The following is a 26156-nucleotide window of genomic DNA, read 5'->3' as shown; positions in this document are numbered from 1 at the left end:
GTCAAACGCGAGGCACGATGGCCAAATCTGGCCCTTTGCAGCTTCCAATTCGGCCCGCAGGAGAAAGTTAAAATGACAGAGAAAACATGAATCATTGTGTAAATAAAACTCCAAAATTTTTGCTGCGGCTCACAGTTTTCCTGTTGCTTATAGATATATTTTTAAAATTCTAAATTCTTACAAAATCAATTTTCCTCAATTTATTACTTAAAATTTCCCTTAGTTAAAAATAAAGCGGTCACAAAATGTAGGAAATTGAAAGTTAATATTCTGTTGGGACTTATATTTATCACTTATTGCTTTGATTTTGTTGGTTTCTTACATATTTTGTGTTTTATGTACACGTAGATGTGCAAACTATGGCACAATAATGTGGAAATTACTCGTTTTCCAGCATAAAATCTGTGGTCCACTTCAGATCAAGCTGCTCCGTATTTGGCCCCTGAAGTAAAATGAGTTTGACACCCCTGCTCTACACCCACAAGATCCAACAAGTCCTGTTTGTGTGTAACCATTAGCGTCATATAGCTACTCATGGAAAAGGCTTTGGAGAAGCAGAGCCTGGAAATATGAAGAGAACGTGGTAGATTTCATCACTGCTAATGCTAATACCTCCATGTGAAACCTGAACTGACGATACGAGCTCTCCACATGTTCAGAAACACACACACACACACACACACACATCTGTTGACCCTGAAAACGTAATTCAATATCAATATTTACTCCATCCGTGCAGGAACTCCAGGCTCGTCAAAGTGTGTGTTTTAATGTGTGTGCAGGGAACGTGTGTTTAGAAGGAAATACAAAGAGAATTAGGTTTTATCAACTGTAAGGCGTCCCCCATCCCTGCAGTATCAGAGTGTCCCATAAAGTCCAGTCTTTATTGATCGAGCCGGAGCCAGATGGCAGATTTATGGAAGATGAAAGCGAGGGAATAATCAGATTTCCAGTCCGTCTGCAGCTGAACTTTCCTCATTCCTTAACACTTTCCTCGCTACGCCGAGCATAACCCCAAACAGCACTGCTCAAAGGGAATTACTGAGATGGCTGTGTGTGTGTGTGTGTGTGCGTGTGTGTGTGTGTTTAAGAGACATAAATGTCAGAACTAAAGATTTTATTTTATTACGTTTTATTTTATTGTTCTAAAATATTTGTGCACATTTACAACCTTTTTTCCCCAACTTGCACGGACCACAATAATGTGATTTTATCTGATCTGTGGGTCACATGATCAACATTCAAGTCAGTATTTAATCATAGCGACCAATCAGAGACAAAGAGGAAGGAGGCGTGTGACTTTGTTGGAGTCGTTTTGTATATTTTAGTCTTATTTTGTACGTTTTCATGTCATTTTGTGTGTTTTTCTTGTTGATTTATGTGTTTTGGGGGATCCTTTTTGTGTTTTTGTTCTCATTTTGAATATTTTACTCTTATTGTTCATGTTTTTATGTCATTGTGTGTGTGTTTTTTTATCGTGATTATGAATCCTATTTTTTCACATTTACATTTAAGTTTGGGGCCAAAGAAACACAAATATATCATTGATCATGATATATTATAATTTAATCATTTATTCCAAAAATGTGTTTTTACAGGACTTAAAATGTGTTTTAGATATGTGAACATGTTGAATATTTAATTCATTTGTTTGTAATCATTTTTTTTAATTATCACTGAAGTAAAACAAAAAAAAAAAAAACTGAATAAAGATTCTACAAAATTAAGTAAGTAGTTAGAGCTTCAACCCGACACGTGTCTATTCTACATCTTAAACTTATAATGAAATCATATTACCCTCACAAACCGATTTTAATGATGATAATTGATGAAATCTGTGTGCAAACAAAGCACTATTCTTTTTGTTTACATGTTTCTGTAGAGCTTTCTCACCCTAATAGATGATTGACATAGATACTGTATATGAGAGGGAGAGGTTCTAGTGCTCATTCACTGCTCGGGAGTCACATGCGGCCCTGTTTCTATATTGTGCAGCCCCCCCATACACACAAAGTAAACACCCAAAATGACTCCAAAAACACACAAAATGATGAAAAATCACACAAAACAACTACAAAATTTACTGAAAAATATACAATACTCAAAACAACAACAAAACACACATAAACAACCCCCAAAAATACACAAAATGATAAAAAAAATACACAAAACAACTGCATAAATTCATACATTTACTTGAAATGCAAAAAATAACAGAAATATAAAATGCAAAAAACTAAATTAAAAATATGCATAAATGACTCCAAAACACACACACAAAGTGACAAAAAATACACAAAACAACAGCAAAAATACACAAATTTACTTTGAAAACACAAAACGACTTCAACTAACTGAGAAATATAAAATACAAAAGAATCTACAGTACAAATATGCATAAACGACTCCAAAAAACAAACAAAATGTTGGAAAAACACATCATTAATGACTGAAAATATACAAAACAGCCACACAAAAAACACAAAAACCATTTGTTATTTCCTGTGTTCATGCTCGGATTAGTCATTATTCTAATGCTCACATGAATATTGATCATGTGACCTTTAGATCAGACAATAACGTGTGTTCAAAAATATGTGCGTAACCTTTTTAGAGCTCACATTTCAGGTTTGACCAGGTGAAATCAGAACACGTGTGTGTGTGTGTGTGTGTGTGTGTAGCCCATCCAGGCATTAGTAGACGAACCAGATGAGACTGTGTCCATGTTTTAGGGCTGAGTGACGACTTTTCAGATAAAACACTTTAAACGGAGCGTGAGGCCAGAACTAAAGTCAACCAGCTGTTCTTCACTTTCTCTCCTCCTATCACCACTATCACTCTTTTTTTTCTTTCTTTTGATTCACACGTCTCCTCGTGCGCTTTTTTTCCCTCATTTGTGTCCCTTTCGCCTTCCATTGTGTAATTTCACACTGACTCTTTATCTCAGAGGGAGAGTCAGAGTTATTTTATTTGCGCTGTCGGACCCCCTGCTGCTGGACAGGTGGGACGTCCCCTCGTGTCTCACACACACACACACACACACACACACACACACACACACACACACACACACACACACACACACACACACACACACTGGGATCACTAATGTGACCCTGAACAAACCTTAAAGTGACTCCAAATCCCAAAAGGACTAAAACACACACCTAACAAACTGGTTTAGGCCGAGGCCGTATCCATATCTTCTCTTGATCATCATGTGATCTTATTCATCTCTCTTACGTTAAGTTCTCCTCTCTTATTTTATTCAAGCATGTTGTAACTATTCATCATTAGCTTAGTGAGCATAGGTAGTTTGTTGGTGTGTTGTGCATGGTTTTAGGTTTTATCAAGAAGTTAGGTTGACTTTTTTTTTTAGAATAATGAATAAATCTCTTAGTTTTATTTTAGATGTTTGTACTGGGCTGGAGTGATGATGTGTGGATGAATGTGTAAATACAGTGACTCACTAAGTGATGCTGTGGTACTCCCCCTACTCCCTGACCCCATACATTTTCAACGCCGGCGTCCAAACCCTGCATGGTTTTTAGGCGTAGCCCCCCATTTCCCCTCCCATCCATGAACACAAATGGCATATAAAGATTCTGGAATCCTTGAATAATTTAATGAGAATAAAGTAATACTGAAACAATAATAGAGCAAAAAGAATGAGAAAGTGTGATGAGAATAAAGTTCAACTGTCGCAAAAAAAAGTTAAAATACTGCAATAAAAAAGCTGTAATTTTAGTTGTAAAAACTTGTAATATTATGAGAATAAGGTCATAATTCTTTTTTAGAATAAAGTAATATGTTTTTGAAGTCACATGATCCCTCTCCTGTTTGGCTGGCTGCTGTGAGCTCTGCTGCTGGTGTCTTCTTCTTTATTATCTTTTCTCTGAGAATCAAATACCCAAAACAAATAGCATTTTAAGATCAGCTTTTACATGACCTACATGGATACGTTTTTGTTCAGATTAAAGTAGGACCCTTAGTGGTTACAGATGATGTCACATTTTGGAAGTTTATGATACTGAGTGACAATAAATCATGATTTAAATACAGAAATCTCTAGTCAGCGAGATTTTACATCAAATATGAAGCCAATTCTCATTAGGGAAGGCTGAAAAAACAGAAATAATTGAGCCAAGGTTATATTGTCAATGGATATTAGAATATATTTTACACAAGGCAGAACGAAAACTGTTATGGATAGTAAGGGGGTGCATTGAGGGGGGCTGCCAATGATCCAACACTTCTGATAAAAGGACATGCTTCTACACACTGTATTAAAGTCAAGGTGGATTATAAATACTATTCAAAGTGAATATGGAATAATAAAGCTACTATGAGGAGAACTGGCTGTTGACACTTTTTTATAGGTGCTGTTAGAATTGGTTGTGATTGACTGACGCCCAGTCAAGGGTGCATGTCGCCTTGTGCTGTAAGTCAAACATGAATGAAATAAGAAAGTATGAGTAAGTATGGGTGGCACAAATTTGTTCAAAGTTCTACATAGCGCAGAATTATTGTGCTAGCTCTACATCACACATGCTTTCATCTCAAAACACAAACGCCTCACCTTTAATTTCCTCCTCAAGTTTCTTCTTCTTGTGTTTTTCTGCTCCTGTTGGCTCCAAGGATTTTGGTTTATTTATGCTTTGGAAATATTAGTTGCTACTTATGGTAAAGGTTTATTATATTTTTACATACAGTATATTAGATTAGATATATAATAGACTCAGCTTTGAAGGCCCCCTGGGGGCTCATGGAGACCCGTGCAGCTACACAGTCCACCTATAGGAAGAAATGGCGATGGATCTTTCCTCCAAAGACATTAAAGAGATATTTTTCTCCCTCCTGTGCTGCAGGTATGTGTACCACAGCTCTAAGTGGATGGTGGCAGGAAACGCAGACTCCCCGGTGCCCCCCAGGGTCTACATCCACCCTGACTCTCTGGCCTCTGGAGACACGTGGATGAGGCAGGTCGTCAGCTTCGACAAACTCAAACTCACCAACAACGAGCTGGACGATCAGGGTCACGTAAGTCAATCTTAATCAATGTTTCAGATTCAGGAGCGTCACAGGCCTGGAGGTTTATTTAATACAGGGAAAATATGGTTTTATAACTTTTTATTAACAATACGATACTGATATTGCAGCCTTGGTTATTGAGCGAATCATACACAGTTTGTGTGATTTTGATTGTAGGTGTGGAATATGAGAAAATATTCTCAGAGAACAATAGTCATTAACGGTATGAATGAGAACAACGGACCCATTCATTATTAACCAATGGGTTACACACATTTGACCATAAACATACAAATATTCTACAATTGAATAAAATAAAAAAAATAAATAATTAGAAGACTGAAAAAACCCTTAATAAGTCCAATAAAAACTAATTTTTTAGGCCGATACAATCTGTTACACATTTATTTTAATTATTTTATTTTTGCTGATGTCACACAGATATCGGAATAGGACATTATATTATATTATATTATATTATATTATATTATATTATATTATATTATATTATATTATATTATATTATATTATATTATAATAATATCTATATAATAATAATTTCTTATACATATTTTTTGTATATTTTAATTGCTTTGTCCATTTCTTATATAAAATCACACATTTAAACATTGTAATAATTTACATGATATATTACATTTTTAATTTGACTTGTATTATTATCATTATAATATTTGTAAATTTTATTAATTCTCTATTCCTATTGCTTACAACAGGCTGTACTTTAGAGGACTGGCTGTAAAACTGACGACAGGATATTGTTCTTTTATAAAGAGGACATTGTTGTACTGCTTGATAATGAATTTCTTCATATACATTTAATTTTTAGTCCCTAAAACAAATTCCACCTCTGGGAAACGTTTCACACACAGCAGAGTTAAGTCGGACGTGATGTTCGTGTCGTTTGTTTGTTTGTTGGTTAGTGGTGGAGTCGTGGTTTCTCGCAGATCTACAGTATCTGCTACACAAAGGGTTTCAAAGCTACGGCTTTGTTTCTCCTAAGATCACAGGCTTATAGGACCTCAGGCTTTGAGGACCTCAGGCTTTTAGGACCTCAGGCTTTTAGGACCTCAGGCATTTAGGACCTCAGGCTTTTAGGACCTCAGGCTTTTAGGACCTCAGGCTTTTAGGACCTCAGGCTTTTAGGACCTCAGGCTTTGAGGACCTCAGGCTTTTAGGACCTCAGGCATTTAGGACCTCAGGCTTTTAGGACCTCAGGCTTTGAGGACCTCAGGCTTTTAGGACCTCAGGCATTTAGGACCTCAGGCTTTGAGGACCTCAGGCTTTGAGGGCTCGGGGCCGCCCATGCTTTGTGAAGATGATCAACTCTGACTAAAAACTCTTAAACTGCTTTAACACAGAGTTTTACTGGCAGCCTGGGATTTCCCCCGTGTTTTAATAGATGTTAATAATTTGATTCAAGCCGTTATGAAACTCTGTGAGTTGCAGCAGAAAGTTGGACCTCTGCTGTGTGAGTTAGTGCCAGCGCTGAGCATGAGGTGGGAACCAAAGCAGACCCTCCTATTGGTTCCTGGTTCCCTCTAATACTTTATAGGAGAAATTACTAGATTGTGTCTTTATATACAGTCAGGAGGAAACGTCACTTTATTTTTGACACATTCAGGCTTATGTGTGAATACCAAAAAGCAAGCGGACAAATATGTCAAATTCTACTCATAACCTTGTTGAAAATCTCAAGCTGTGTAATCACACAGATGCACGTACGTTTTCAGACGTTAACACACATTTTTGTTCTATTTGTGCTGTAAAAAAAGTGTGCAGCAGGTTTAGCAAATGGACATGTCGAATGTCTCATGACGTAATCTGGTGTGATTTCATTGTAATTCTGCCTGCTTCCATAAATCATCTGAAGCATATATATGTGGTTAATAACAGTATTTGACTCTATTAATCATATTTCAGTCAGGGTCACTTTAGTCAAATAACTTTATTTAGCATGCATTTTAGATTTGGCAGTAAAGGACTGTTATGGTACCTCTGCTCTTTACAGCAGCTGTGTGAAAAGCCCGAAGCGAAGGAGCTCCCATTTGCTTTTTCCATGAGCTACAGGAAGAGGCATAAGCAGAGAGAGCGGTCAGCAGGACCCCTTGGAACAGAAGCACAGATGTTTAGATGGCAACAAAGACAGTGTTTTTTATTTAAACTAAAATTAACGACCACAAAGTACAGCAATGACTTCTCCTCTGGTTCTGTGGTCTGTGCATCAGTATTATGGGTGTACCAGGAACTCGTGCAATGAGAACGGTTCCACGGTGTTAATGCCTTTATTTTTCTGTAAATAATTCATGTGAAAAAAAAAAAATATATATATATATATATATATATGGAAACATAAAATGTGAGTCCCTGTTGATCAGAAAACATTGGATGTGAGTCCGGTGTGTGTTTGTGCTGCAGTTTGAGCTCCATGTGCTGCCGTGGCGTCACATGTGTTCTCTGGGCTCGTTCTCAAAGTGTCCCTGTGCTCTCCCGCTGCTCACTTCAAGGGCTTCATTCCCCCCGAGAAGATTTAGCGTCTGAGGGATTCATGTGGGAGATTCCTGTGTGGGAGGCAGCTCCGCTTCTTACTCTTCTCTCTGACTTGTGGTGTTGTGGCTCCTCATCATCATCATTATCATCATCATCATCATCATCAGAAACAGAACCAGAGAACATACGTGTAATTAATCATCATCGACGGAAGCCCCAAGTCTGTGAGGAAAAACACTTTTCATCCTGTTTCAGGAAGAAAGGGATGAGACTTGGATGTTAAACTGTTTAAAATGTAGAGAAATCTATAATAATAATAATAATAATAATCCTCTCCCCTACGTTTGGCCTCGAGTCTGTGGTTGAAGAACGGGCCGCTGTGAATCTTGTAAGATGATATTTCAGTGAAACGCCGCCATGGACAGCCGCTGTGTCACAAAATAGCTCCAAAACACACAATATTAGAGAAAAATACACAAATGGATGACATAAATACATAAAAATTAAGATTTACAAAAAAAACTAAACCAAAATGACTACAAAAACACACAAAATGACTAAAGAAACAATACATTTAATGTGTCTGTGAACAACTCTTGTATAATATCACCCAGTGATGGACAATTCCTTCCACAAAAATATTGAATGTCTAAACTGAGGATCATGTTATCAGAGTTATGTCACAATTTAGAATAATTACCAATCTGGGCATTAATAGAGGAAAGAACAGAGCATTTTGGTGTCTTTCTGTTCTGTTTTTTTTTGTTATTTTTGATATTATGTTGTTGTTTTGTTCATTGTTGTTCCAATTTTGTATATATTTGTTTTTGTTTTGTATGTATTGAGTTATTTTGTGCATTTATCGATAAATTTGTGTGTTTTTTGTGTTGATTTTGCCTGTTTTTTTAGATCCTTACTTGTATTTTTGTTGTAGCTGCTACTTGTTTAGCATTGACGTGCTAGCTGCTACATGTTTTGCATTGAGGTGCAAGCTGAGGCTAAGCAATTAACTGCGTTATAATTTTTAGTGCGTAATTTTTCTGTAAATTTTCCTTACTTGTATTTTTGTTATCGTCTTGTCTGTTTTCGTTGTTTTTTTCTGTTTTTTGGAAATGTTTTTGAATTTCTGATGTCATTAAATTTTTTTTATTCTAATTTTGTGTATATGTGTTGTTGTTTTGTATTTCTTGAGTCATTTTGTGTATTTATCTGTCATTTAGCATCTTTTTGTGGTCATTTTGTGTTTTTTGGACATTTTTGATTTTTTTGTTGTGATTTTGTCTATTGTTCTTCTAGATTTTTGTATTTTTGCTGTAGTTTTGTATGTCTTTAGTAATTTTGTGTATTTATTTGTCAGTTTGCATGTTTGTGTAGTTGTTTAGCGTGTTTTTTTGGAATCCTTCTATGTATTTGTGTTATTGTTTTGTGTGTTTTTGTTGTTATTTGTGTTGGGGGCTGCAAAAAATCTGACAAAGGGCCTCATGTGGCCCACGGGCACCCAGTTTCCCACGCCTGAGATAAATATTTATTATTGGTTTCTATTCCAACCTTCAAACACCTTGGTATTTATGTTGATTCCAATGCAGTGCTGTTGTGTGAAATGAGGGGATTCTCTGCAAAAAAAGAACAGTTGTGTTAATGTTGTCGTGCACACAGGGATTGTCGTTTCCCTCAGGCTTTGTGCGTTTAAATCCGCGTCATGCTGTCACCTCTTTGCCTGTCGTCTATTTCCTGTCTCGCTGCTTTATGGGAAGCCTAATTAAAGGCTGTCACTCTGCAGCAGGCCGACACTGACTTTTTTAGAACACGTTCATTTAGAAATGTTGCGTTGCTTGTTTCAAACATGGAGGCTTTATTTTTAGGCGCCGTGACCTTTTTAAAGACATGCTGCCTTGTGTTTTTCAGCTGTAACGTAGTCGTGTAGCAGCGTTTACGTCCGTTCTGTCTCTGTTTCAGTCACATCTGTGTGGTCTGTCGTACTTTCAGTTGATTTTCAAAGGATGTCATTAGTAAAGCTGAAAATGACCTGAACACGTCCATTATGAAGCTAATGGTGTTGGAGCGTGAAGCGCAGGGAGGGAAATTATTACCAAATACATGAAAAATAAAAATAGAGCAACATTGAAAAAAAAAAAAAAAAAAGTTTATTGTAGTATTTTGTATGTCAATTCAATTTATCAAAATATATATAAAAAAAGTTTGAACGCATGAAATACATCATTCCCTTCAAAATAAAACCACACGGTCGCGTTGAGAAAGTCTTCTCGAATTTGTTTGAAAGCTTTTAAAACAGAGCGGCTTGTTTGATGAGTCATAATAAAATAAAACAAAATAAAATGAATGAATGAAATTAAATGAAATAAATACATACTATAAATTAAATAAATCTTGGATCACCCACATAATGATTGTATTAACATGTTGTTGAGCAGCGACAATGGTGTGAAACAGACCAAGTGCTTTTATTTTGAAGAGGATGTATTAATGCTTTCCCTCAGGGATCGACAACTTTTATCACAGCGGGGACACAAAACTGTGATTGTATCTGATCTGAGGGTCACATGATCAACATTAGAATAATGACCAAGCTCAGAATTAATACAGGAAAAAAACACTTCTTTTTTTTTGTCATTTTGTTTGTTTTTGTAGTTGTTTTGTGTTTTTTTTTGTTGCAGTTTCTTGTGTTTTTTGAGTCATTTTTGTGTATTTTTGTTATTTTGTGTATTTTTCTTGTAATTTGTGTGTTTTTTGAGTTATTTTGTGTTTTCTTTGGGGACCGCATAACATTAGATTGAGGATCACAAGTTAACCATGTCTGTAATTGATATTCATAATTAAAAGTGAGATTTCTCTACTTTTTTGATTCTTTTGTTTTTACAATAAACCTTTTTATTAATCCTACACTGAGATCCTGGTGTAATGGAGACACACAGCTCTTGTCCTTTTCATCCTTTGTGACTGTGTTTGTGCAACACAGCTCGTGCACTCTCATAAAACAACGTGCACTGAGTGGGAACCTCTGGGCTGAGTGTTCCAGCACCACAGGAATGATGCCGTGCAGCGCACATGGAGCCAAACTTTGTAAAGTCACTGAGAATGTGAACGAGTGGTGTGAGATTCAAGGCCTGGAACATTGGGAGTAATGTTTTTGATATTCCGAGGTGTTTTTCCCCTGCGGCCCTCGTTTAAAACGACCCCCTCTTCAGAGGGGACAGAGGAGGGGAGTGGGGGTGGGGTGGGGTGGGGGGTCGACTCTGGGGAGGTTTTCTCACTCTCAGATTAATCAGGAGCAGATTGAAGCCCTGAGGCCGACACGTCTGACGCCTTCACTGTGAAGCTCATGTCACGTAGCCACGATAGAACCTTTCCTGCAGCTGATTGGTCGAATTAGGAAATACTCTGAGCATATTCTGTGTCCTGCAGAGAAAAATACAGTGTAGGCCTCATAAATCAATAAATCAAAGATCATTTAATACAAATAAAAAGACGCAAAAGGTTGAAAGTTTGTTTCCACTGTAAACTCTGTCTTTTTGACAGAGTGAGAACGTTTGGTGCATTGCATTATGGGATGTAGAGGCCTGTAGACCAGTGGTTCTCAACCTTTGGGTCGCAAGTCACTGGGAGGTCACCAGATGCCTTCAAGAAATTAAGAATATATATATTTTTTTTCATCAATTTGAGACCATTTTTGCTTATTTTTTCCTTTTTTTTCTCCAACTCATTCAAACTCAGCATATTTAAACCTATTTTCATCACTTTTTCTTCCCATATTTTTACTCCTTTAAATACGTTTTTTCTACATTTCTCCCACTTCTGACACTTCATCACATTTCAATGACTTTTCTGCACATTTTTTTTTCCACTTTCAAGACATTTTCAGCACTTATAAACCATTTACAACACTTTTCCACCTAATGTCACATGTTATTGTCACTTTTAACCTTTTTTTTTTTTTTTGCCAGTTTAACCACATTCATGACTTGGCATGCTAATTATTTGCCAGTTTAAAGTAATTGTTCCAATATTGATATTTTAAACCCTTTTTACCACTTTTTTGTCTGTTTTTCTCTAATTTGCAACTTTTAACCAATTTCTGTGGTTTTTAAATCCCATTTCACCACCTTTTCCACCATTTTTGGTCACTTTGAACCCATTTTTATTTGTGATTAAAACAAGTATTTCCATCTTTAAGATGACTATAATAATAATAAACGTTCCTGGATAACAGTGGATATTATTCAGATGAATAAATAAATGTGGTTATCACAGATTCATAGAACAATGGACCATTATTTTACTGACTTTATGGATGGACCCCAAAAATCTCTCCCCTTTATTCCCCCTTATAGATGGTCCTGTCTCCACATGACTGTTCTTCAATGTTCATGTCTGTGTTCAACCACCTTCAGATACAGTGGGGGTCCCTGCTCTCTGGGACCTTTATTTTGGAGGGTCGCGGGCTGCATAGAAGTGTTTTTACTTCATTCTTACTGTGAAACCAAAGCTCTTCATTGATCCATCATCTCTAACCTTCTTTCTCTCTATCGTTTTAGATCATCCTCCACTCCATGCACAAGTACCAGCCTCGTGTGCACGTCATCAGGAAGGACTTCAGCAGTGAGCTTTCCCCCAGTAAACCCGTACCCAGCGGAGAAGGAGTGAAAACATTCAGCTTCCCTGAAACCGTCTTCACCACCGTCACAGCCTACCAGAACCAGCAGGTAGGGAACACACACACACACACACACACACTGACATCAGAAATGTAACGTGTTGTTGTTTCTACAGATCACCAGACTAAAGATAGACAGGAACCCGTTCGCTAAAGGATTCAGAGACTCAGGAAGAAACAGGTACACACACACAAACATACACACACTACACACACACACAGACACACTGCCAACACTTGCCTGCACTCACACACACACACAATTTAACACGATACACCAGGCGTGTGAAACTCCTTTCAGTTGAAGGCCACATACGACCCAGTTTGACTGAATGTGTCGGACCAGAAAAATCCATGTTTTTCTGAAGAGAAAAATCACAAATTCAAACAAAATCTTGAATGTTTAGCAGTTAGTGAAAATTCCTTCACTTTGCAACACATTTTCCTCAAAATTTGCGATGTAAGACGCTATGCTAGAATTCTGTGGGACAATATGTGAGAATTATCCAGGTTTCTTTAAAATGAATTACTGTAAATAATGTAGTACCGCATGACAAAATGTCCTGTTTTTGCAAAAAAATTTCCTGCGGGCCAAATTAGATGATCTGGTGGGCCGAATTTGGCCCGCGGGCCTTGACTTTGATATATGTGCAATACATGCTTACAAACACTGACTCTCTCTCACACACACAGACACACACACACACACACACACACACACACACACACACACTGAACAGTTATGTTTGTGTCTGTCTATTATTATTAAAAAGTGGATTTTTATCATTTCGTTTCACTAAACCATCAAAACGTCATCACACACTTTAGTGTGAAATATAGTCATAAAGCCCAGTGGGAACAATTTAGTGAAATAAACCACGCCCACCTCGACGTCTAGACACATTTTCACCTGCAGTGGAACACACTAGTGCTTGTTAGTTATAGTGAACATTATATTCACGTTTCCTCACAGAATAAAAACATTCCGGTGAAAACAGGGACAGTTTGAATGTATCAGGCTTTATAACACATTGAACCTGATTGAACAGCATTTATTTAAGTTACACTTCTCATTATGTTTAACCCGTCCACAAACAAAATACATAACATACACAAAATTACTCCAGAAAACATACATATAGAGTAAAACACACTAAAGAATAACAGTATAACACAAAGCGACAACAAAAATATTAGAAAAATGCACAAAACAACTGCAAAAATACAGAAAATTACTCCTAAAACACACAAAAATAACAAAACAATAGATCAAATCATATTGAACTTTATTTATACAGTGCTTTTCATATATAAAATATAACTCAACGTGCTTTAAAAAGTACCCCATGCAAACAATCCACAAAACAATAACCAAGATGCACAAAAATACAAAGTTACATACAAATATATTAAATGACTTTGGAAAAATACACAGTACGACAACAAAAATGCACAAAAGTACTCCAGGAATACACAAAACGACTACGGACACACACAAAAATAACAGAAGAATATATGAAATCACAATTTATTTATATACTGCTTTTCATATATAAAATATAGTTGAAAGTGCTTTACATTATTAAAACTTTACATTGGTTAAAAAGTATCCCACGCAAACAATCCACAAAACAATAACCAAAATATACAAAAATGACTACAAAAATACAAAATTACATAAAAATACACAAAACGACTCTGGAAAACATACATAATTACAGGAAAACACGAAGGGATAAGAAAAATCCAAAAATCCACTATCAAAGTATTGGAAAAATATACAGTACGACAACGAAAATGTACAAAATGACTCCAGGAATACACAAAACTACGAACACACACAAAAATAACACAACAATATACAAAACGACAATCCAAAATACACAAAAATGGCTCCAAAAACATCATGAAATACATAAATACACTAATAATTATTTATTCTGATAATAACTAATTATTTTATCATTTAATATCTGTTAAACATATTTTTTAATGTATTCTTTTATCTAAAATAACTGATTCTGATGAATGTTTGGATGAAAATCAGCCTTCACACGTTGTTCTCTCATCACCTCCTTCATTTCTTTGCTTTCTTTCTTTTACTGTGACTGAATTTGTCACAGCAGTGATTAGACGAGGGAGGCTGAGACATGAAAGCAGAGCCTCATCTGCTCTGCATTACACACACACACACACACACACACACACACATCCGACACATCTCTCTTTCCTCCGTTTCATACAATAGACGTTCTGATTTACGAGCTGACGTTAGAGCTTTAAAGCAGAAGTTCAGCAGATGAAAAGATAAGAGTGGATGAGATATTTGTCCACAGAGGAGCACAATGAGCTGCTCTGGATGTAAAGTGGGGCTGTGTCACCCTAAAGCCCCCCCACAGTTACGTCTGTGATCACTGAAGATTGTTGGTGAGCAGCAGTTTTGACCTTTCAACTCATTTATGGAGATTCAGGGACTTCTGACCCAATAACCCCCCCCATCCCCACCCTTCATTATTACCTTCTTTTAAGTATTTCAGAGATACGATTACAGGAAAAATCATATTATGTACAAATGTGCAAAAAACAACCACAACCAAAAAACCACACAAGATGCAGAACTGGACATTTTGATGTTTCTTCTGCTTCATGGAGGCAGAAAGGAGGAAGAACATGAACAAAACCATAACTGAAATATACAAAAATGACTCCACAAACAAAGAAAATTACAGAAAATACACGAAATGACTATAAAAACATGCAAATTTACAGAAATATACACAAAGGGATAACAATAAAACAGAGTACGACATCAAAAATGCACAAAACTACAGCAAATATACACAAAAATGACTCCCAAAACTACTAAAAACAAAAACATTTAAGTATAGCAGAACAATATGCAAAATGATAGCGGAAATATACAAAAAAGACTCGACAAACAAACAAAATTATAATAAAAAAAGACAAAAAACCCATAAAATGATAACAATTAAACACAAAAACAACAGTAAAAATACAGAAAATCACTCCCAAAATGACTTCGAAATCACACAAAAATAACAATATGCAAAACGACAACCAAAATATACAAAAATTACTCCACAAACAAATAGAATTACATAAAAATACAGAAAATGACTCTGTTGCTATGTTGTGTATTGATAAAGTCTCTAATATTAGGGGTGACTAAAATGATGTGCATGAATGTGAATTAAATCAACTTTTATTCTGAAACTTTTCCAGGACGGGCCTGGAGGCGATCATGGAGACGTATGCTTTCTGGAGACCTCCAGTCAGGACTCTGACGTTTGAAGACTTCACCAACATGCAGAAACAACAAGGTATGAACGTTGATGTGATGAATCCTCATTGTTTGGTTTCATTATCACTTGTTCTCATGTTTGTCAGCCTCGTTCCTCGTTGTGTTAGCTGCAACTATAGGCCTGGGCAATATATGGAGATTTAGGATATATGGAGATTTAGGATATATGGAGATTTAGGATATATAGAGATTTAGGATATATGGAGATTTAGGATATATAGAGATTTAGGATATATGGAGATTTAGGATATATGGAGATTTAGGATATATAGAGATTTAGGATATATGGAGATTCCTATTTTGCTGATTTAGCAAATTACAATATCGCCAATAACAATATATTTTTATTTTATAGTTTATTTTGTATTAAAATACTCGTTTTAAAAGTTGCTGCTTTCACTATTTCTCAGAACAACATGAAAAGCACCATTAGATGGATTGCTGAATGCATGCTAAACAAGCAACACCACAGAACTCACTCACACGTGCTGTCCTTTACAGGAGACAAAAATGACACATACTCTGCGACTGTTTTTTTGTTGTTGTTGTTGTTGTTGTTGTTGTTGTTTTAATTAATTATTAATTAATTTGTTGATCTATTTGTTTATCTAAGTGACCATGTACAAACATATTGAGATATGAGTTTTGGTCCATATGGCCATATTATTTAATATATAAAATCAAAATGAGAGGTTTAAGTGCATTTGTTACTGTTTTTCATGTTGATGCTAAATGCAACAACACTTTCTCATTATTAGCCCACAACATATTTTATAATTTCATATTCATCTTAACATTAAATGTTGCATTTTAATAGACTCATATTCTGTGGTCTCTCTTTTTGTGCATTTATTGTGAATAAAATGTATATTTGCCTCCGCCAGAGTGGAAAAGTTATGTTTCACCCTCTGTCTGTCTGTCTGTCTGTCTGTCTGTCTGTCTGTCTGTCTGTCTGTCTGTCAGTTTGCAAGATAACTTGAAAAGTTATGAACGAATTTGGATGACATTTTCAGGAAAATTGATAAATGGGACAAGGAACAGATGATTACATGTTGGTGATGTTCTGGCTACAAAAATATCCATTTAATTTTTTTTTTTCTTGTTAATGATGTCATTATTTTGACAGGTAGTCATGGTAACACAGCTCAATGTTGACAGGTAGTCATGGTAACACAGCTCAATGTTGACAGGCAGTCATGGTAATCCTGAGTTTACCATGTAGTCGTGACCGGAGCGTGTTAGCTGAGCGTGAGCTGCTTGGCGGAGGTCTGCGCTCTCAAAGTGCTTTTCTAGTTTTCTATACATTAGATTGATTTTATTGTGTGAAACCCTTTGCATTGCATGAAGTGTATAAGAGTGTAAATGTGTGTGTCAGCTCTGTGTGTTCCTGTCCTGACCTGAACTTTCTGCACATCCATCATCTCATCATGGCTCAGCTTTAGTTGTCCTTCACTTGAGTCTGACCATGCACGTCTCCTCTGGTTCCTGTGGCAGCTCTGCGTGCGTACGCTGAACTTTTCACATGACGCTCAGCCCTTGACAGTGAAATCGTTAAACAAATCGTGAGGTTTTTTGGACGTTTCCACGACACAGGAGTCAGCGTGGAGCTCCAGTCATGGCTCATGTCAGAAACCTGCTCTGTTTACAGTGAGGCAACGCTCCACGTTTCCTCTCACGTGTGTGTGTGTGTGTGTGTGTGTGTGTGTGTGTGTGTGTGTGAGCAGATTTAATTAAAGTCCTTGCACTGTGTGTGAACCCTGTGTCACCACATCAGGACGCTGAGCTTAGCACGGAGGACGTGCTGCTGAGGCTTCGACGTTTCCAGGTTCATATGCAAACATATGAACACACCAGAAATTCTTATTCTCATCGGAGTTCTTTTTTATTATTTTTCTTCCACAATTTTTTTGTCCTTAACTCCTCCTAGGCTATTAATGCAGCACTAATGACACGTATGTCATCTCATAGGGGCAATGTCAAGGATGTGCAGTCGACCTTTTTTAGAGCCAAAATGTCAAGGTCAAGGTCAAGGTTGCATCAAGTGTCAAAAAACAAAATTTTCCATAAGTCTATGAATACTTATTGTACAAGTTTGATGCTTACATTTATGAAAAGCTCATCTCAAGTGGAGTAATTTATTTCATTGGACTAAAGCTGTACGACCTACCAGTAATTAGATCGGTCGGGGTCAAAGTTCATGACGTCACAAAAAAAGACTTTTTTCGCTACAACTTGGCCACTGGTACCATTGAACAAAGTGAGACCTCAACAGTTCTGTACTTCTGATTCTGATGACGTTTTATTTTGAAGAAACCGGAAATACACATGACGTCTTCAGTTTGTGCTGCTTCTGATACGAGTGTAAAGTTGAAAGTTGTTATTTTCTATTTATTTTTAATTAGTTTCACTATATATTTATTGATCAGACAATACTTTGATATATGTTAACTTTTAAAAATTAAAATGAAAGAACAGCTTTTCAACGTACTTTTATTTTGAAGCCTGACGACATGTCATTTGATGGCGTTTGGTTTGATCTGACAGAGGTTTTGCTGAGTCATGAGTCCATTTGGTCTGATAAATGACAGAGGATGTGTGAGACCTGAGGATGTGCTCTAATCTACACCTACATCATGAGTCGGGAGTCGTCGTCTTTTGCCAGACACACAAGGAGTTTAGGTCATAAATATTGAGCAACTTTAATAATTACACCCCATTTCAGAGCAGATTATCAGGACAAATTCACTCTGAACAAACCTCAGACCACAGGATCATCTTATATGACATTTGTCATCCTTGGTCGAGAAGGAGGAAAATTGGGACAAAACCAGATTGATTGTCTTTACACGTACACCCATCTAAAGATCATAGCTAGCTGTTACTCATTCTGAGGCTGTAGCCTGGAATCCATCATGATCTCTGTGTATTATGCAATGCTTAGTGCAGGCAATAGTCTGGAGGTGCACACAAGGCATTTGAGTTTAGGGAGTGGTGGCCTAGTGGTTAAGGATGCTGGGCTTGTAACCAGAGGGTTGCTGGTTTAAGTGTCACCTGGGTCAACACTGTGGGATCTTGTCCCTTAACCACCAACTGCTCCACAAGTGTGTTTGTCCTGGGGGGCAGGACAAACACACACAGAGTAACCAATAAAACGATGAGCGGACTTATTGACAACAGTGCGACATGCGTAGATTTGCCGGCAGACGAAAACGGCGTGTAGTACGGTACAGACTTACAGTCTGTTCTTGTGGTTTCAACAATATATCCAAGTCTTTTAAAACAGAGCAGAGCGCAGGGGTTCTCCGTGTTGGCCACCATGTTTGTTTTGATCCTACTTGTTGCAGGGAATATGATGTTTTATCTTGTACGGCTCTGATTGGCTCGATCTACTCTCGATTGAGGAAGTGAACAGAAACGACAGCATTACCACACCCACTTTCTTACAAAAAGTAAGGAAGTGGGTGTGGTTTCACCAGGCTACCGAGGCTGAAGAGTAAAGGAAGAAGCTTTGTGCTTCTAAACCTTCCAATAATCATCTTCTCCCTATTATTGCTGAAACATCCTGTGGCTCTTTAACCAGAGGAAAACATGACATCACCAAACAAGCATTCTTCATATTAACGTCTCCCTCACCTTTTCTCTGAGCCCCGTTTGAGTTCAGTTAATATTATCGAATACATATGCTGCAAAATCAGAGCCTAAACCACACCAGTCCTGGATTATTTAGTTATGCCTCCTCCTCCTCGTTCTGCTTTCAAACTGAAACGGCAACGTGAAACTGGGCCAAACGCTCATTAATAGAACAATATGTGATTGATTACCCCAAAAATATCATTTCACTGCGTACGGCTTGACTAGTGGGTAGTAAATGCCAAGAAAGGATAAGTATATGGATTTCTTTGGGCAGCTCTGTCTGCCAGACGCAGTCCAAACTGAATCCACATTTATCCTCACATACCAGCAATAGTTCTGACAGTACGGCTCGTGATCTCAGAGCCGCTGCAGGAAAGCCTGAGATCAGTTTGATGATAAGATTTTCACATCTGAGGGTGTGTGTTCTGGAAGGAAATCCCACTGCTCTGTGAAGGCATCTGCTGCTAACGGAGCGGATTGGAGTTAAAGTTGGTAAACAGGGTTAGCTTTGGTTTACAAAGTGATCAGGTGGATTGGATTGAAGCTGCTGGAAATGGGATTGTTTTTTTGAACCAGTGTTGGCCTCAGAGGTCAATAAATCAAAGATTATTTGCTCGAAAATTTGTAAAAGGTTCAAATCCTTGCTCGAAGGTTTATTTATTTATTTATTCAGTTTATTTCCGACATGGTTGCATTCACAGAAGTTTTCTTTTTCTCGTTTTTTTTTTTTTGTACATGCCGAAAAAGGAGACGAGAGAAGCACTTTGCTTATCCGAGTCCCGTCCCCTATTTTGAACACAGAAAATTTACATCAGAGCTTGTCTCTCTGGTCAAACATTCTTTGGTTCTGAACACAATTTATTTATTTTTTTTTTTTGTGTAGGATTTATTCTCATCTCTTGTCAGTGTTGTCTTCTTCTTTTTTTTTTTTTTATTCTTCCTCTCCATCGTTATTTGTGTCGTCCTTCTTCCCCGTAGATTTCATTCCCAGACGTTGTTTGTGTTCCTCCAGTTCTCATTGATGTGTTGATCTCGTATTCTTGCAAAAATGTCTCCCGAGTTTTTTCTTTATATCTCGCCAAGTTTGCAGCTTGTTTTGTCTCTGTAGTTTCCTTTGATCTCCACTGTCAACACTCACTATTGACACAATGTTTCCTGCATTGCATTGTGGGACGTGAAGTCACCTGTACCCCCTTGTCTTTCATATCATAAGTGAATCAAACATATTACACATGAAATATTTATTAATGAAATATTTAAAAAAAAAAAAAAAATAGGTATAGAGTTTGCCTCTGTACTATGAAATGAGTGATTGCAAAATAATTAATTAAAAAATAATTTATTTTGTGTAATTGTATATTGCAGTAATTAGGGCCCTGTAAAATCTATTTTATTTATTTTTTCCAAATTCCATTTTACTTTTTTCCAAAATTCCGTGTTTTCCACATTAATTTTATAAAACTCAGTTTTTTTTTTAGAAATATGAATCAATTGAGGAAACAAAATAAATACTAATAAATACAAAACCCATAATTAAACAAAAATGAATGTCAAAAATAAAGTAAGAAACAATAAAGGTAGATATAAGTTGTAGTGACATGGATTATTCTGACTGCACCTTTTTATTTATTATACAGATGTATGAGAGCAGCATTAATGTCACCATATTTCCCCTCAGGGATCAATGGTTTTCTGAATCTGATCAGGTTTATTGATTAAGTTTTGATCAACTTAATTTAAATTAAACTATTTTAAATGATCCTGATAACATCATTCCAGACCATAACATGATTAAAGAAAAAACACAAATGGACGCAAGGATGCATCAGTTATTTCGCCACTAGGGGTCAGAATATTTGACAGTATCAGAAGTTATCAATAATCTACAATGTTTCAGACTCTACAATCACTGGTATCGATGGTCTCGTCCACAACAACAGAACAGCTTTATCCACAGATCTCTGTAGCTCTGATGAGATGTTCAAACGCTCTGAGCAGATGAAGCTGATTAAAGCTGAGTCATGTTTTCATGGAGTCCAGCTGAGCTTGAAGAGAAGTTTCACAGACACTTTAAAGTTAAGCAGGCACTGGTCGGCTCTGATTTTAAGAGTCAGTGATGATTTGCGTAGTTTTTTTTTTTAGCACATTATATGGTGTTTGTGGTGGTTTAGGCAGTGTTAAATGCAGACAGGATGGAGGAGGGGCGGGCAGTGCACCTAATGAGCAGTCCCCAGAAACCTTTCCCTACGAAAAAAGATTCCTTGCCTCATGGTGACGGCGTTTCATCCTGATTCTGTCCATTTCCGCGTTCAACAGTAGATTCTGTTTTCATTGGTCAATTCCCCAATTCCGTTAACACAAATTTTATAGGGCCCTAAATAATAATGTATGGTTGTCACAAAATCCCACGACACACCTGAACTTGCCACATGGCACACCGTTTTGTAACCACTGGTCTACTCCACATCCCATAATGCAATGCATGAGCATTTTCCAAAATGTCAATAATAGTGTTTACAGTGGAGATAAATTCAAACTTTTAAGCGACAAATTCAAAATTTACATTTTTTTCCGAGCAAATGATCTTAGTTTTATTGATCTATGAGGCCGACACAATTAAATGATCATCTCCAGCAGTTTTACATTTAGTGAAATCATTCATTAAAAAGATCAATGTGGCTGATAAATTTGGTAAAAACAGTTTGTCTTTGAGGTTTTCATACTAACACGTAAGAAAGGAACCACTTCTCAGATACTTCCAACCTGATCAAATGTCCAGACAGATTATTTTGTCCTTGTCAACAATGGATGCTGTGGTTGTTCATAAAATATAGACAATAAATAATGTGCAAACCCACAAACACCCGGGGTTTGCAAAACGTGTTGGAGCCTTTGAAGGTTTTCTAAGTTCGTAAACATGAGAGCTGGAAGAGACATGGATGGTGTGAATTAGACCTTTTCCTTTTCTATATCGAATTTAATCTCCTTTTTGGTAAATATTTTCTGTTTTTTAAGTTTTCTCATAAAATCAAAAACCATGTTGATTTTATTAAATGAAACTGCCAATATCTCATTTGTTGAATCAGACACACTTTGTCTGCTAGTAAAGAAAATGTTGTAGTTTTTAATAATTGTGATTAACATTTGGTAAAAAGTATTATTGAAACAGTTTAATGAGACACAATTCTCCAAGACAAATGAAAAAGGATACTTTTTTATTCATCATGTCATTGGCCAGTAAAACCTTGATCTTTGTACCTTTACTTCCAGCTGTTAGAAATCCTTTGAATTGAAGTATAAAGTATGTCTATAGTCGTACTCCCTCCAGGCAGATGTGGAGCTTCCCTCTTCTATGCCTGAATGTCTGAGGATGTAAAGGTCTGGTACTGAGACACTAATCCCTCCCCATGGGGAAGTCTTGTTTGGTTGATTGGTTCCTTGTCGGCAGGTCAACATTTTTTTTAGATTCTTTCTCACCTCACAGAGCCTTCTTTAAAAACAGACCTTTGGGTTGCTTTATTGCTCCTAGATCTGTTCATGTCTTATCTGTGAAGTCACAAGTTGGATGAATAAGAGACTGGTTCATTGATGTTTCAGCAATGACTTCAGATGTCCTCCAATCCACTCATGGTGTACCTGTCCTTCCCTCTCTTGTTTCTAGGTGGAAGCACGGGCACGTCTCCCACCACCTCCAGTACAGGAACGCCATCTCCTTCGGGTGCAGCTCATCTCCTGTCCCCCTCCTGCTCCCCTCCGACCTTTCATTTGGCCCCAAACACCTTTAATATGGGCTGCAGAGAGAGTCAGCTGTGTAACTTGGGCCTGTCCGAGTACCCGGCCTGTGCCCGCAGCAACATGGCGGCCCTGCAGGGCTACGGCGGCCTGGCCGACAGCTCCTATGGACGCCTGCAGGCCGCAGGGGGCACCGTGGCCTCTGCTCAGCCCTCAGATTCCTTCCTTCCACAAAGGACTTCCTCCCTGATTGCTGCCGGCATGCAGGGCGGCTCGCACGCTGGCGGGAGCGGCGGCAGCTCAGCGGCCAAGATGGACGCCTACAACAGTCAGCTGGGCTCGTTCCCGGCCTCACAGCTTCAGTACGTGATGCAAGCCGGGGGCGGCTCTGGCCCCTCCTCTTCCTCTTCAACGGGATCCTCCCCGTCCTCCGCCCACATGTTCAGCGGGAGCCACCACCACGTGCAACAGGGATCCTACAACGCCTTCTCTCTCCACAACCCTTACAACCTGTACGGATACAACTTCCCCACCTCTCCACGCCTGGCCGCCAGCCCCGAGAAGCCCCAGGGGGGGCTGCTGTGCTCCTCTACCCCCGCGGGGGCGTTTGCCGAGCGTCAGTACTTGTCTAATGGAAGTATGGACACTATGCACATGATCGGTAACTCCAGTAGCACCCAGCAGGGCAGCAGCTCCTGCGATGGACGTCAGTACGGTTCCTCATCTCAGATGTCCATGCACATGGTGTAGGAACTCCCAGGGTTCCCTTGGTCTAAAGTCTTCCAGTTACGGAGCAAACTTCTTATCTTTTAGTCAGGTATAAAGCTTTTCACACAAAGTGTAAATTCACTAAAGGGATGATCAAATTCACCCATTAAAAAAGTCCTTCTCTTAAGCTGCTTTTCCACCAAAATGTGCCTGAACTTCTTAGTTTTCTCCCCGGAATTATATCTGTTGACTCTGGGTTTTTGAATTTCTGATATAATGCACACATAACCCTTGACATTAGTAAAAGAAGCTGGAGAATCTGTGAAAAAAGTACCTAGAACTAATTGTACTGTATCCCCCCCCCCCAAATCAATCAGAAAGTAATTTGATTGATTATAATTGCTGCTCAGCAGTCGGCTTAAAGTATTGCAATTGTCTAATGTATCGTCCAATCAGACATCAGCTCTTTAAATGTGCCTCTACGACTCTCGACCAGGGATAGTCCTCAGAACTGATTGGGGCAAGGGAAAGGTTCTCTGTTCTGGTGGTGGAAAAACAACTTTTGAGACAAACTTTTTAAGCTACTTTTATATATTTTATATCATTTCAAAGTAAAATCACTCCTGTTAGTGTTTCAACGGGTGCGCAGGCTCTTGATCAAAGGGTTTTGGATCAGTTGTGAATGTGTTGTGGTGCAATAGAACAAAGGACTGTCTTCAAGTCCCTTAGTTTTGATTTCTGGGGACTCAAAGGTCTGGTTTTCTACCGGATATCCAGGAACCAAAAAACTGTGAGCCAAAGGTTTCTCTTCACAAAGCACTTGTGCCTTTTCAATGAAGGATCAGCAGTTAACAAAGGACAACTGGACACATGCAGGAGACCCAACATCTCCGCAATGACTTTACTCTGAAAACTCATCTTTATCAACCGTATTCCTCAATGAACTGGAATGGCTTCACCATTTTTGAGTGATTTATGTTTTTAAATATATATGAAAGATGGCAAATGCAATCAAATAACGTAAGCTTTAAAAGTTTTTTTGTGTGAAAAAAGTTATAAAGTAAGTAATAGCAGTGAAGTATGTTGTGGTGTGTTTTAGAGATGTGTATTTAAGTGCCGAGCAGCTTAGAAGTTAAATGTGTTTTAAAAAGTGAGTGACAAAAGGAGAGAAAAAAGCAAGTGATTCATCATTTTTTTGAGGCATTTTAAAAAAATGTAAATACAGTGCCAAGCACAACAAAACTCAATAAACATTTTAAGTCATTGGATTGGAATTATTTGGTTCATTTGTCGAATATTTTTGGACAAATTTCAAGACATAAAAAGCAAAGAGCACAAAATATATCAGAGTTTTTACGTTGGTAAAGATTGTCAGTCATCCAGGAGGACCTGATTATACAGAAATAAATGACACATTCCAAACGCCACGAAAACCAGTGAAGATGAACAAAAGTAGATCAAACCACCAACAGAGAGACCGATCGAGAACATGAACAGCACAACACGGACAGGAAGAGGTAGGGTGACAAACACTCCTTAAGTAGTGAGTCAGGGTGATCAGGAGACAAGGTACACCTGCACGGAGACAGGAGTAAGGCTGGAATCCTACTCATCCTCTCAGCACTTACACACTGACTTCACACAAAGAGCTGTAATGAAGAATGGACTCTGACCCATACACGTGTTCAGAGACTGGGAGAAAACCCAAAAGATTAACCACAAAAATAAACAAAGAACTAAAACAAAACGTAAAGCCAAATAAGACCCACTGGGGTTTGAACCCATGACGATCAGAATTCATAACTAATGAAGTCACATGAAACACACACAAAACACACTCACAGAGATGACATGGCTAAGCTAGCAGAACCCTAATTCCCTTTAATCCAAAGATTCCCTTTTAGGAGTTATAGATAAGATCTACTTTCTGAGAAAGACATTTACTTATTTTCTCTTTGAATCACATAGAGCAACGTTTATAAATATTCAGTTTAAGAAAACTGTTTTATTGCCAAGTAGGTTTACATGTACACTGAACAAAAATATAAACTCAACACTTTGGTTTTGCTCCCATTTTTCATGAGCTGAACTCAAACATCTAAAACACTTTCTATAAACACAAAATACCTATTTCTTTCAAATATTGTTCACAAATCTGTTTAAATCTGTGTCAGTGAGCACTTCTCATTTGCATAATCCATCACACCTCACATGTGTGGCATATCAAGATGCTGATTAGACAGCATGATTATTGCACAGGTGTGCCTTAGGCTGGCCACAATAAAAGGCCACTCTAAAAATGTTCAGTTTAATCACACAACACAATGCCACAGATGTTGCAAGTTCTAAGGGAGCGTGCAATTAGCATGCTGACTGCAGGAATGTCCACCAGAGCTTATGCCCGTGAATTGAATGTTAACTTCTTTACCATAAGTCGCCTCCAAACGCGTTTCAGAGAATTTGGCAGTACATCCAACCGGCCTCACAATCGGAGACCACGTGTGACCACACCAACCCAGGACCTCCGCATCCAGCATGTTCATCTCCATG

At 37.8% G+C, this 26156-nt stretch overlaps 1 protein-coding gene across 1 annotated transcript in view; it reads left to right on the top strand.

The window, feature by feature from the left end:
• tbx15 (T-box transcription factor 15) overlaps nt 1-24874 on the top strand; it is a 46322-nt gene extending 21448 nt beyond the window's left edge. Inside the window, exons 4-8 of the mRNA XM_028436620.1 lie at nt 4869-5040; nt 12093-12260; nt 12328-12392; nt 15455-15552; nt 22828-24874. Coding sequence (XP_028292421.1) covers nt 4869-5040; nt 12093-12260; nt 12328-12392; nt 15455-15552; nt 22828-23648 — 1324 coding nt within the window. The 3' untranslated portion in view covers nt 23649-24874. The remainder of the gene's footprint in view (nt 1-4868; nt 5041-12092; nt 12261-12327; nt 12393-15454; nt 15553-22827) is intronic.
• The last annotated feature ends 1282 nt before the right edge of the window (nt 24875-26156 follow it).

Source organism: Gouania willdenowi, chromosome 21 (genome assembly GCF_900634775.1).
Source record: "Gouania willdenowi chromosome 21, fGouWil2.1, whole genome shotgun sequence".
In the NCBI taxonomy this organism is placed as follows: Eukaryota; Metazoa; Chordata; class Actinopteri; order Blenniiformes; family Gobiesocidae; genus Gouania; species Gouania willdenowi.
The sequence above is the reverse complement of the archived record's forward strand: the minus strand, read 5'-3'. Positions and strand labels throughout refer to the sequence as shown.